Genomic DNA, 14,232 nt, shown 5'->3' with positions numbered 1-14,232 from the left:
GTGTGACCTACATAAACCTATCAGATTTGCCAATACTTCAGATCATTTGTTTTCATTTAGCTATCAGTATTTTTTAAAGAAATTTATGTTATCGATGTTACAGTAAAAAAAAAAAAAAAAAAAAAAAAAAAAAGGAAGATCAAGCACAAAAGCTGTTTTCTCTTTCTTTGAAAACAGGAAGGAAAAGTCCCATTGACATCTGGAGGACTGGGACCAAGCTCTGTGTAATGCCAGATGACCTGTCTGTGTTCAGGCTGTCTCACTGCTCACCGAGTAAAGGCAGACCTTTACATGTTGGTTATCAAGGATCAAGTGATTCGTTTTTTACATTACCATGAAACCTTGCTTAACCACAGCCTGCAAGTACACATACCTTCCATAGTCCTTCAAGGTGATTTCACAGTAAAGTATTTTAGAGTTTGGCCCATGATATCCTTTGCTAGTTCCAACTCAAGCTGACCATTAGCTTTCCTAACACCATCTCTGTAGTACAGGCCTGCATTTTTTCACCATGTTCCACATGTTCCTCATTTTTAGCTAGTCTTCACTTGCATCTACAATATACTCTGCTGTATGTATCATCTGTTTGGCCTTGGAGCTCACTGTTGGGGTCCCTGCTTAGCCAAGGTGGTATTCTGGTACTGCTGCTTTTTCTTATCAGTACAGACCATGTCTGTGCTTGGAGGGGGCTGCCCTTGAAGACTAGCTAGCTCTCCTGGGCTCTTCATGTCTGCCTCCCACTGTATCCAGCTTACAATTTCCCTGAATAAGACAAAGACGTGCTTTTCTGTTATTCTTTTACATATATATATATAAATTATATATTATACATTATATATATATAACATATTACATATGTTATATATTACATTACATTACATTATATTATATTATATTATATTATATTATATTATATTATATTATATTATATATATTATATACATAAATATATATAATATATACAATATATTATATGTTATATATGTATGTTATGTAATATCTAATGCATAATATGTAATATGCAATGTATATATCTATAATATAATATATATAATATTATATTATAATATATAGTATATTAACATAACATATATTAATATATTAATAATACATAGTAATAATATATGATATATATGATATATATAATTCAAAAATCTGTTTCAGTTGAAAACAAAAAAGATGACAAAGGAGTTTTAAAGATGTAAAAACATTTTTGACTTATTGATAAATTCAAAACACAAGGTTACATAAAAGAACATTTATTTTTCCAATTTGGTGGCTTGGATACAAGATTTATGTTTTGATATTCTTATGCTTTCTGGGGGAACCAGAACATATTTCATTTAGGACTGGCATAAAATAGACATTTTTACTTGGCTATGATCTTCCTTGGCGATGTTTGTTTGCTCGATAATTTCAAGGCGATTTAAGTTCTGAAACTCTGAAAATGTCTGCTTTGTCTGCAGCTCAGCTTCATCTATCACTGCTTTTTGAAAATCTGGAAATCTATTTTTGATAGGAAGAGGATCAGTTCCAAATCATAAAAGTAAATAACCCTTCAAACTTCAGGGAATTCAAACTGCCAAGCAGACTTCAATCTGAAGTTTGGTAAATGTCAACACTGTTCCTTGGGCAGTGAAGCAGGGTGAAGGAAGGAGTGTTAAATAGGATAGGGAACTGCCTTAATTACTTGAGATAGGGAACTACCTTAATATTTTTTTTTTAGATATTAATTCAGAAACACTTGGTTATTTCATATCTTGTGACACTGCTTAGCCTTCTAATCTGGTGCTTTGGTCAGATGGATAGAAGCAAAAATCAAGCTGTTGATTAAACAGCATAGATGTTATTATGTGACTGCAAAGATGCCAGGAAGTTGTACCATTTGCACTCATAATTTATAAGCAATCTACAAATATGCTTTGAGGCAGTGACTTCATCTAAAAAGAATTACCAGTTCAAAGTGTATTAGTGTGCATCTGCTGAATATGCCTTGGCATTAAGGGTTTCTTCATCAGCATTAATTGGATTAAATTACCTGCAGTGAAATATGAACCCTTTGAGGAAAAACAATTCTTGTCCTGATGGCTTCAGAAGCATAAAAGAGTGGGGGTGGAGGGGGTAGAGGAAAAAAATCAAAAGCCAGGCTTCACCTTAAGGCAGAATAGGGTGATTTTGAGCAACCTGTGGGTGCAAAGTCATGGTGAGCGTGCAGTGAGAAGGTAAAGCCCCACAAGAGGTGAGCAGCCTTGGTGATGGAAGGGTTTTGCTCTCAGACCTCCCAGGTGGAGAGCAGAGCCCCAGCCAGAGCGGGGCCGGGGACCAGCCAGCAGGATGGCTCAGACTCTGTGAAGCACCCCCACACACCATGGGAGAGCAGGGCAGAGCACCCAGGCTGGGGACAGGGCAGCAAGAGACCACCAGACGGAGCAAGGAGGCAACGCTTCGGGTGGGCAGACTGCCCACAGGCTCAGGGTTACCCACTGCCTGGAATAAGGGCCATGGAGGACACAGGGTGCAGGCTACAGCAAGCAGGCCGGGCCAGGCTGCAGCGCCCAGCCAGGACATCTTCTCTCAGAAGATCCATTTCAACAACTGAACAACTGTTTCCCAGGGAACCAAGTGCTGTCTGTGTGATCTAGAAAGAGGAACCCAGAGAAACCAGGGCCCAGCATGGAGCAAGACAGGCTCCTGCTGGATATGGAGCAAGCCGCACTGTCCTTCTATAAGACCTTCTATAAGATGAGTAGCTGTTTCCAGCTACTTGTAACTTGATTAAACTGGAATAACTGAAGTTGAAAATTTTCAGAGCGATGAATTTGTGAAAAAGTATCCCATATTTTGGAGTGATGTAGATGTGACGTGCAGGAACCTCCAGCCTATTACGTGGCTGGGGCCATGACCCTTGGACATAAACCATCAATTTTTCTTACCTTTTAAGAGGTAATCTGGGTTCTGCCGTAAGAATGCTTTTTTTTTTTTTTTTTTTTTTTTTTTTTCTAAATCTGCCTCTAGAATTGCTGGGACAGTGGGGTTATTAGATTATCCATCTGCACCTAACTAAAGTGGCTAGGATGCAACTTCTCAACAAAGGAACTGATGCGTAAGGGAAGCTTTTGGTTCTGACAACCAGAAATGGGGAGCAGACTTATGAATGATCTGCAGTGAAACAAAAACTGTTTTCGTGTTTTGACAGCAACAGCTCCAGAAAACTTAATCAGACTTATGTTTTGATGAAATCATGAATCTCTGACTGAAAGTTTTGTTCCCACTACAACTGTTTCAGTCAAAAACTAGGGAACTAGTCCAGAGAGTAATTTTGTGTATTTGTTGTTTACATTTTTTTGAGAATGCCAACAAAAAAACAACCAGCAGCAGGGACTTCACACTTTTTTCAAACCCAAACCTCCAAATATACTGAGATACCCCTTTCATCCATTCCTGTGTGGAATTCAGAGGTCAAGAGAATATCTGTGGATAGAGCACCACATTGTTACTTGTTTATCATTTTCCCCGTGTTGGCAAAGAGCAGGTCACACAGCTTAAATAACCTTGCTGGTGTGACACCTGAGAGCCCCTGCAAAGGCCTCTCCTCCCGAAATCTGTCCACCGAGCAGGCCGTGGGGGTGAGTGCCGCAGTGTGCTCCTGGGCGAGGGCAGCGCCAGGGCCTTCTGACCGGCCTTGGCAGCCACTGCGCTTCACTGCAGTGTTGTATGACTGCACGTGATTTTTAATCTAAACGTATGATTGCTACCACTTAACTAAATATTTTTATTACTGTTGACTATTTTGGTACTGCTGAAGTCTAGCACTTTGTGCACGAAGTACAAGTTTCCAGAAATGCCACCATCTTCTTCAGTTCACATGTTCTTATGAATCCACCCACTGCATATGTTCCCATGATACTCATAGGAGTTTCACTTCCTGTGTGTCACTTCATGCTAACTTCCTGCACTGTGTAGCTGTCTTATTTCACTTCAGGGTCAATTAATTCTGGCAGCCTCCACTGCAACGTTTTGTGGCTTGTGAATTACGGCATTACAAGGTTTTCTACATGTGCTAGCCAGTGCAAAGAACACTGCCAGTTTGCAGTGGAGAGAGTTTTACACACACTTCTTGAACTCCTTCAGGCTCTGTGCTGTGACCACTTCCTTGGGGAGCCTGTGCCAGTGCCCCACCACTGTCTCAGTGAAGAACCTTTTCCTGATATCCAGTCTAAAAAAAAAAACAAATACAGTTCCTGCTGCCTGCTGTGTGCTGGCTGGGCTGCGCCATGGGAAGGCCACAGCAAGCAGGCCACAGCAAGCAGGCCGCAGCAAGCAGGCCGGGCCAGGCCGCAGTGCCTGGCCAGGACATCTCCTCTCAGAACATCCATTTCAACATCACAAAATTTCATCTAAGCCTCTAGCTACCTGAGAATGAAATGGAGATAGGAATTATGAAAAATATATATATATATATGTATATATATTTTTACTTCTGGAAGTTTTCAAACTCCTGCTGTGTGAGAATCAATGGATAATGTTCATTTATGTCCTGATCTCCATTCTTGGTGTGAGAAATGATTCAAGTTTGTCACCACATCAGCTCCAGAGAATCTTTGTCAGGTTTGGTGCTCACTTTGCATCAGGACAGTTCTTGTCTATAGATCATGGGGAAGCACCTTGGAGAATTCTGCTGCATGTAGGAAGCTGTGGCCATGAGGCCCTGGTTCTCTGTGAGCAAGGACTTCCAGCAGATCAATCTCAGGGAAAGACTCAGATTGAAATTCTGGTAGAATAATTCCCACACCTATTCTGTGAGCCTTTAAAATTCAAAAGTCACTTGAGATTGGCAATAGTAATCTCTTCAAGGATCACAGAGAAGAGAAGAGAAGAGAAGAGAAGAGAAGAGAAGAGAAGAGAAGAGAAAAGAAAAGAAAAGAAAAGAAAAGAAAAGAAAAGAAAAGAAAAGAAAAGAAAAGAAAAGAAAAGAAAAGAAAAGAAAAGAAAAGAAAAGAAGCAAATACTGTTCTGTTCTACAAGGTGTCTGTTAGTGGTCTTTCCAACAAAGCATGATAAATTTCCAAAGATCTTATATTCAAGGAAGAGAATATTTCTGTTGGAAATACATTACAGTACTGTCTGAATTTTGATGTTTGCAGGAAAAGGGGATCAGTATAAGCACTAAAAATATTTCTGTTAGTTTATTTATTTCTTTGTTTCTTCCTTCAGGAAAACAAATGTCCAACATGAGCTACCACAACTTTTAACTACGACTTTTATATTTTCAGGGATAAAGCATCTGAAGAGTCAGAGTGATTCAGCATTTCCAGAAGAGGAAGAGGGAATCAGTGAAAGAGAAGAGGAATGGGACCACTAACCCGCACAAGGGTGCCTGGGGGCCGGGTACCATGATGACAGAGCTGCGACACCCCGTGTGCGTCCCACAGTTTTCCACCGCTTGTGTTCCCGCAGAGCAGGGTGCGCTGGGGAGCACGCCTTGACTGGGCTTTACAGCCACTTGCAAATTCGTTTTGTGAGCCTTATACCTGGAGATAAAACGGTTGTTTTAAAGTCACTCTTCTTTCATTTTCTATGACGTAGAAATGTCATTTGCAAACGTGGTAGTGATCTGATGGCAGTATTGCCAGAGCTTAACTTCTGCGTGTGAGCTTTGTTCTAAGACTTGTTGTAAATAAAACCCATTTAAAAGCTACAAAATAAATAATACATTCATTTAGACAAGACTGTGTGTTGTACAGTGGGTTTGTCTACCCTGCAGAGAAATGTCGTATAGAATGACCCCTTCAGTTAAAGACAGCTTTTGCTAGTACTAGTAACATCAGAGTTAGCTGCAGTAACATAGGCAGAAAAAAAAAAAAAAAAAAAAAAAAAAAAAAAAAAACAAGAGGAGTCGCCTCAGACCAATGAAGTCTGTCACTATGGCTGCAATGGCACTATGACTGCAATGGCAGTCTGAGTGCCATGTAGTGTGTCTGAGGCCCGGTAGTTTGGGTTTGTGGTTCACACCAGCATTTTCATCACAGACCATGCAAACTCTACGGCTCCAACTGAGCTCAAGAGAAAACATAAAATGAAATAAAGTGGAAAAGAAAAGCCATGTTTCTTCAAGTCACACTTGACAGATCATTTCCTTTTTATCAATAGCTGTTTTTTAAACCAGTTAACTGTGCTTTTGTATTAACTAAGTTTGCTACAGAGTCTTACCCTTGGTTTAACATTCCACTGCTTTCAGCCTTTCTTAAAGGGCTGAGATAGAAAAAAAAAGAAAAAACACACAGCTTTCTGTCTCTGTCTTGCCTGATGATTTCACTTGCAATCTGAGCTCTTTCATGAAGACATGCTGAGAACAGGGTCTGTTAACAAGTGTTTCTTTGTATTTGGGAGCCATCTTTTTGCCCTCCATCTATGCCTCTGTATCTGTCCTCTTTGTCACCATCTCCTGCAGAAACATTGCAAACAGTTCCTGTGACTCCAGCTCAGTACGGGCTCGCAGGAGGACTAAAAGGTCTCTCCAGTTGTGCAGGAGTGGCTACAGGACTGAGGGCTTTTTGTGCCACAAACAAGGAAGGAGAGAAATGACCCTTCATAAAACATTCAAACAGACCAAAGTTAAGACTGGAGCAGTATCAAGAAGAGCTGAGCTCTTGTCCCAGCTTTGCTGCAGCTTTGCCTTTGCTGAGCACCAGGCTCTTTGTTAATCTCTGGCTGTACTCCCAGTGGTAAAATGCCAATCAGCATGGATGCATTGTGTTGCTAGCTAATAAAGTGCTTTTGAATTAAATGACTTTCTTGGTTATTAGTACCCATAGGCTTCAAATAAGCAGTATCTAGAACTTACGGGCCAAAGGAATAAAACATGCCTAAATATGAACAGTCAATACCAACACAAGGCACTTTGGGACCTCAACATTTCAGAGGCAACACAAAACACCTGATAAGTATGTACAGAATTCACCACAAAGAGTCAATTTCAGGATCACTGTTGGAATGGAGGAAGATTATACTTTATAAATAACAGCAGATTTAGTTTGAACCAGATCTGAGTGTGTTGCAGGGCTGTTACTGCAGAAACGAGAGGACAACAAGTCTGTTTTACAGCCCCAATCTGGAGGAAGCATTGTGGTCTGATAAGAGCCTCAGATAGTCACGCCAGAATTTGGATGCATCTCTAACTCCAGGTCTTATCACCTCCCCCATCTCTAATTATTCCAGCTGTGCTTTATCATCTTAAAAGCCTGTTGCTTTCTCTCTTTCCTGACCCAGGGTTATGCACGCAGCATGTCTGAGTGCAGGAACCGACTGATCATTTTTGGCAAAGGAACAAGACTTGTCACACAGATTTTAGTGTGGATCCACCATGACACCATTTGCTAGTGGAACCTCATCTAAAGGACACAGACAGGATGCACATTTTTCTATACAACAGTACAACATTTTAAACTCAAAACGATAAGCAAACTCTGTTTGATCTTCTACTTGTGAGGCATACAATAAGTCAGGCTGTAAGGAAAGAGTCAGTAAAACAGCAGAACCCAGAAAAAAAAAGTCCGTCTAAGCGCTTGTCATGGAGCAGAGCTGAAGCACTGCAGTGACTTGTCAGCGAACCTCATGACAGAAATGTCTGGAAGTCAGAAAGGAGGATCAGGAAAAGCAGTCTGCTTCCTGAACCATGGCTTTTCTGGGGCTTGGCCCAGCCTCTGACCTTTAAAATCAGTGGCCCTAGATAGAGAGTTTCTGTATGCATTGGGTGCAAATGAAAGCTCTGGCTGTCTCACAGCATGGTGAGCTATATAGACACGTGCCTGAACTATGATGATCTTTGTAACAACGCAAAATGCTGTCTGCAGTCAAAAACAATAACTGCTTTGGTCCATTTCTAATGATACAGAGAGAATGGCAAGAGGAGGGAGGAAAATTACTAAATGAATGAACACCTGGGCAATTGCTCAGCTTTCCTGTAGGGATTCAATTCTTTAGGGAAGCAAACATTTTTGTGGTTTACTTATAAATGCTACAGAAGTGTTAATACTGTTTAAACTCCATGTTTCAAAGCAACATAGGGTGTCAAGCAACCTGTACATGGAGATCTTCATTCATTTCCCAAAAATGACTGAAGATTTCTATGTTATTAAGACTTGGTTTGGCATTTTTTAGCTGGTGGCACTGCTGGAGGACCAAACACTGAAATCAATGGATCAGATAGAGCATAGCAAGCCCTTTGTATAACTTTCAACATGCTAAAAATTAATAGTCACTATAAACACGTGTACACTTCACTTGCTCAGACACAGAAAGGTGATTTCTGTATGCTTGTGGTGCAAGAGTTGACCAAAGAAAAGGCAAGAATCCTGAATATTTAAAAGCAACAGAGGTAAAGGAACGAGAATTATGTGGTGTGTGAAAGTATTTATGTAGAATTACATAAACGTAGGAACATTGCAAAGAGAGGTTTTTGTAAGCAGCAGTGAAATGCATGTTGTTGCATCCATAAAATACGCAAAAGATTTATTTCCTTTGCTAGCTATTTAGTTGCTATTCCTTAACTGACTGCTGCAATAGTGTGAGTCAATCATTGTTGCCTGGCATATTATGTCACTAAAAGCATGGAATAAAACCAAAAAATCCATTAATTTTTGTCTTTCTTTTTTACTGTAAATGAATCAATAGCAGATTGAGAGAGTAGATAAAAAGTTAGTGAACTTCAAGTGTCTGAAACGGCATGCCATGAAAACACCTAAAGGAAAATTGTGATATTTCCATTTCAAGGCACCTCCTCTCAAAATACCTGCCTCCTGCTAGGGAGTATTGCAGGCTTGGTGGGAGCAGGATTGTTAGAGATAGATTGTATTAGTCCATCTTCCATGAATAGGCTGATGGAAAAAGAGAAAATAAAAAAAAATAAAATAAATAAATAAATAAATAAATAAAAGGCAAGTAATGGAAGTAATGAACATAGTTCTTTTTTAACAGGCAACTCTGTTTTTTTCCTTTCCTGCCCATCATGTTCTTACATCTACCACCTTTCCATGCTGCTCTACATTTCCTGTTCTTGCTGTCAAAATTTTGTAGGAAATGCTATTTGCAGAATGAACACTACAGCAAGATTTGAAAGAAAACTGTCTGTTTGGACTGGTCTCAGGCTTTTCCCAGAATCCCCTAACTCATTAATGTATAGCATTTTAAAGGCACTTTGTTACTGCATTTTACAGCCTTGTTTCTTTTTCTTAAGTTATACTTGTTATTCCATGACAGATCCTTCCCATTAGAGAGATTTATTGAGACATTGTGCTAATAAGTTAGTTGGAAAAATTCCACGCCTTGACTTACAGGATGGTATGTGTTGTTTATTCTCCAGGTGCAAAGCCAGATAATACTTAAATAGATTCAAAGTAAGAGCCAACATTTAAAAGTCCTTTCTAAAGCATAATTTCCACTGAAGTCAGAGGAATTTTGCTCAAGAATGGCCATAGGTTTTGGCTGACAGCAGACTTTCTTAGGGGAAAGTATGGTGTGTAGTGTACAGGAAACCTCCTGTCATCCTGCAGGCGATTTAACCACTGAATTACTGGCGTTCTCTTAGGACTGCCATCAATGCTGCTGAAATCTTCAAAGAAAACCCCACTATCTTCTCATAATTAATTGTCCCCACTGATGCACACTGGAAAAGGCTACTACGATAATCAAAAAATTCCCATTAGTTCTTGCCCCACTGGTTTTATTGAAGCCATACAAGCACCTGTAACACGATGGTGCTGCGGCCCTGCTGCCTGAGGAAGGGGCTTGCAGTCTGTCTGTCTTCTCTCTGACTGACCGCAGTACCAAAGACAAGGTCAGTGGTGGGTTGTGCTCTTTAAAAACATGATTATTCTGTTCCACAAGGCAAACTGGCGGGTGACTGGACAAGCTCCAGTGCTGCTGGTGGCTGGGGAGGGACCTAAAGGCGTCCTGCAGGCTCCGGGGCTACCTCTGTGTGTCTGGCAGCTGGCACCATGCAGGCAAGTGCCACAGCTCAGTGCAGGCTTCCCCTCTTTTTAATTTCTCTTGCAGTTTGAGACATGAGCTTTTTATGAGGGACCCTATTTCTGTGGAGCCTAAGGGGACAGTGTACCTTCTACTGGCAGGTTTTTAGAAGACAGAGTGCAGGTGGCGAGTGGCAATCTGCACTAGGACAGCCGGCCCCATCTGTGTTACTGATTTTACAGAGGTTACGTCCTCGTGTATGTATGTGTGTGTCCATCCTCTATGAGCTCTTGTATACACCAAAACTCCAGCCTCTGCACAGAATGAAAATCCTGTGGGTAGGTCAGGCCTGTGAAGAACAGCTAAGATGTTCTCTGTCCCTAGTTCTCAGGGTACACCATAAGGCATATTTAAAGCATGCGGTCCCTAAAGCTCTCCATCCGTTCTCCACATTGGTGCTCAGGTCCAATTGGTGCTCAGGGTCTTATTTTATTCTCCTTATCTTCTTCCTTAGCTGCTCAGCACAATGGTGGGTTGCAATAAAAGTCTCAGTTATTCTGTTCGTTCCTCACAAGTGCAATTACATTTGACCTTTCCGCAGGGAGTATTATACTTGGCAGCTGAGTGGATGCTAAATGTCTCTCCTGCTTTGTTGAGTTCACTCCTTTACCCAGCAAGGCAGCAGGGTCATCCTCAGCAGCAGCACCTTGGGCAAATATCAAGATGTTTTTGCACTCTTTACTAAGCCTCAGGCCACTTGGTGACATGCTGCTGACTGCCAGATACAGTAAAGCTGGCTGATGAAGTTTGTACAAGTTCAGTGCCTAGAGCAAGGGTATTTCTGCTGTAGATTTTTTTTTTTTTTTTTTTTTTGGGGGGGGGGGTTGTATTTATAAAGTGATCTGGTATTTCTGGGGCATAAAAGGTACTCCTTTGGTACCTTTGGTACTCCTGCTAGGCAAAACTTACTCTGTTTCCTGCTAGGCAAAACTTACTCTGTTTCGGTTCTGTAACAACTCATTTACTTAGTTTATACTGACCCTTAGTGGTAAGCTGAAATTTGAATCGCATTGCTAGGTTTCTAAATTTCTCTTTTCGCTTTCACCCAACTGTTCAGAAAATGGCAGGAATATTTGCTGTGCATCAGGATAGTCTAACTATGTAAATAACCCACTTTGTCTTTGACAGATGTAATGGGCATGTTAAAATAATGACGACAGGTGTTATTAGCTCTCCTGAATGGAGGGCTAGGGAGAGTGGGGGTGTTGAAAGGTTATTCCAAAATACAAAACAAAAACGTTGGCATTGAGAAGCAATACTCTCCACATAATGTGAAACAAATAAGAACTCAGTATCTGGCACTAACGAACACCTCAAGCTAACTGTGGAGCGAGTATTAATTAGGTTTCCAAAATAGCATCTTTCTGAAAAGCAGCTGAGGTGTAATATTGCTCCTTATTAATCAAAGCAATGGGACAATGTGAACTCTGCAAAAAATAAATGGTTTGCAGATGGCTGTGTGCATCTTTAATAACGACAGAAGAACACAAGTTACAGCTTTAAATGCCAGAGAGCCTTTCTGCATCTTCTCCTTTTCAGAAAGCGATATTTGCAGTTTTCAAGGCAGTGAGGAAAGTGTGTAGGTTTCTTATTACATTTTCCCTGCAGCATAAATTCTGTTGATGTGCTTCCCTAATCATGCTAATTATACTGCCATATGTTGCTCTCATCTTTCTTTTTCTCTCCTAATGGGACATAGATTCTCTCTTTTGAATATGTCATTTGTTTATTACATTTATCAAGGGTTTTAACATTATATGGGACTTTTAATTGCTTTCTTAAACACTCAGCAGATTGAATATTAAAAACAGACATGAAGGTCAATTATAAATAATATTTAAATTGCTTGTGCTGTTTTTATTCTCTAATTTACTGGAAATATCAACTCTGCAGCCCTGTTCCTGTACCCATTATTTGCTTGCTAACACACATGTGTCCCTCAGAACTTTTTATGGCTGCAATCATAGTTCTGCCCTACCCAAAACCACCTTGTTAGTAGCCGAACAGGGGTCTCTATCAGACACAAATGCTAAAATAAAGATTCATCATCCACCAAGTAGCAGTGCTTGACACAAATTCATTGCCATTCATTCCAATTGTACATTACTGGAGTACCTCAGGAGATAAAGTCAAATGTTTGTTTCTGACTGGAAAGCAAAAACGAGAGAGATCTCAAAGAAAAGGAAGTATAATTTCAATAAAAGAATTAAAGGCAGCTAGAAGTTGAGCAGTGCCTTCTACAGAATATCAGAGATTCCTCCTGCTGCAGAAAACCCTCAATAATACAGCTAAATACAGAGAAATAGGGACAACCTATCATGACCCAATTATCAAATTAATTCCTGACATAATGACACTGGTTTGACTGGTTTTCATGGCATTGTAGCATGGGTGCATTTGACCCATTCACTCACTGAATTTGGACAAAGAAAACTATAACAGGCTTTATATAAATAGCACATACTTTCATGTTCTTTGATAGGTTTTTCACAATATTTTGATACAAGCCTTAAGGTCTGACTGTACTAAAAGTCCATCTTACAGGTTCAGGAGAGTTGCTTGTGTAAGTGCTCAGGATCAGACCCTATATGACTATGAGACAACTTTATAACTACAGTCCAAACAAAATGAAAAATCATCTGTTCTGTTGAACTGTGTTCAAGGCTCAGATTCCACTTCCCATTTTGACTCTGACCACATTATATTCATGTGTTTAATTTTGTGTTACTTCAGACTTGTAAAAGTGATCTACATATGGTGTTATAGACGTACGAGACTCCTCAGCTTTAGAGTACATCTATTGAGGATGTACTTATCAAGATTACCTATCAAGATTTGCTAATTAAAAGTTCTCCAACAGTAATCAATCCATATGTAAGAAGCATCAGTAATAGTTTTACTGCCATCTTTTAGAGTTGTGGGTTTGGGAGTATTTTGTTTGTGTTTTATTTTGGTTTTGTTTTAATTTGGTTTTATTTCATTTTGTTGTCTGTTTTTGTTAGTTTTTTGTTTGGTTGGTTGGTTGTTTGGTTTATTTGCAAAGTTTTATTTGCCTCAACACCTTAATTACTTTAATTATTGACAGTTTACCAAACATAGGATTATGCTTTCTTTCCTTCTGATCGAAGGGCTGAGCTATCCAATCCCAGCCTCTCACTGCCTTTGCTGCCCACTGCAAAACCTGTACGAACAGGACTTGCCTAAGCAGAAGAGAAGTGTTTTGTAGGAACATTCAGCTCAATAGCCCGAAACAGTTAAAATCCATGTTTTTACAAGGTGTTTTTTTTTTTTTTTTAATTTATTTTCTTTTATATTCTTTTTTCCCCCACATTTATATCTCTCTGGTTATGAGTTGCCTCTTTGTTCCTAGAGGACTACTTAGAAGTCCACAATCCTGTAAAACTTCTGAATGTCCATCCCAGGACACAGACAATGAGTCTCTGGAGACCCATTAAACAATTACATGACCAGGAAAGTAAAACTGTCCCAGGAAAGCTGCTTAAATGTTTGTATAGTGTATTTGACAGAGAACACTTTCTTTTCTTTATAGTATTAAATGCCATTTCTATTCATTTTTCCATATCTGTGTTTTCATTGATTTGATTTTTTAAATAATTATTTACATTTTGATGCACTCCCCTCTCAGATAAGTCATTGCTAAGCTACTCTAGACTTAAAATTTTAAGGTGTTACTGAAGAACGTTAGTTATCCTTACCTTTTCCACTTCGTCATGTAATAACTCCATAGTCAGTTAAAAATATGCATTTTATACGTTACAACTAGGGATATTGATTAATTTCTTAATTTTAAGTTATTTTGATCTCAGTAGTGGCTCGATTGGCTTCTGGCATACTTACAACACATGATAAGCCTTCAAGCGTGTAGCTGAAAAGGGAGAGCATCTGGGATAAAGGAATTGCAAAGTACATGCTATGAAGTAGATGTCTGTATTTACTACCATCATGCAGCTTGTTAGGATGTGATGCAAATCCAAGCCAATGAGACTCTTTCCATTGATTTCCATTTGTAGCAGGATGAGGCCCTGTACCACTGAACTCTGCTGATTAAACTTATGGTATGGCATAGAGGCACCTCTGAAAGTCGCACCCTTCCTGACAAATGTTTGCTAACATGAGCAGTCCCAGCAATTTCAACAATGCCAGCCCATGTTAAAATTCTGGGGAGAAAATACTGCTTTATTGGTT

At 39.7% G+C, this 14,232-nt stretch overlaps 1 protein-coding gene across 1 annotated transcript in view; it reads left to right on the top strand.

The window, feature by feature from the left end:
- Positions 1 to 5,362, top strand: part of PPP1R1C (protein phosphatase 1 regulatory inhibitor subunit 1C) — a gene marked incomplete at both ends in the record, with an annotated part of 45,379 nt that extends 40,017 nt beyond the window's left edge. Inside the window, 1 exon segment of the mRNA XM_084288598.1 lies at positions 5,274 to 5,362. Coding sequence (XP_084144724.1) covers positions 5,274 to 5,362 — 89 coding nt within the window.
- Between the last annotated feature and the right edge of the window lie 8,870 nt (positions 5,363 to 14,232).

The sequence above is a fragment of the Netta rufina genome (genome assembly GCF_964035555.1).
Source record: "Netta rufina genome assembly, chromosome: 6".
In the NCBI taxonomy this organism is placed as follows: domain Eukaryota; kingdom Metazoa; phylum Chordata; class Aves; order Anseriformes; family Anatidae; genus Netta; species Netta rufina.
The sequence above is the reverse complement of the archived record's forward strand: the minus strand, read 5'-3'. Positions and strand labels throughout refer to the sequence as shown.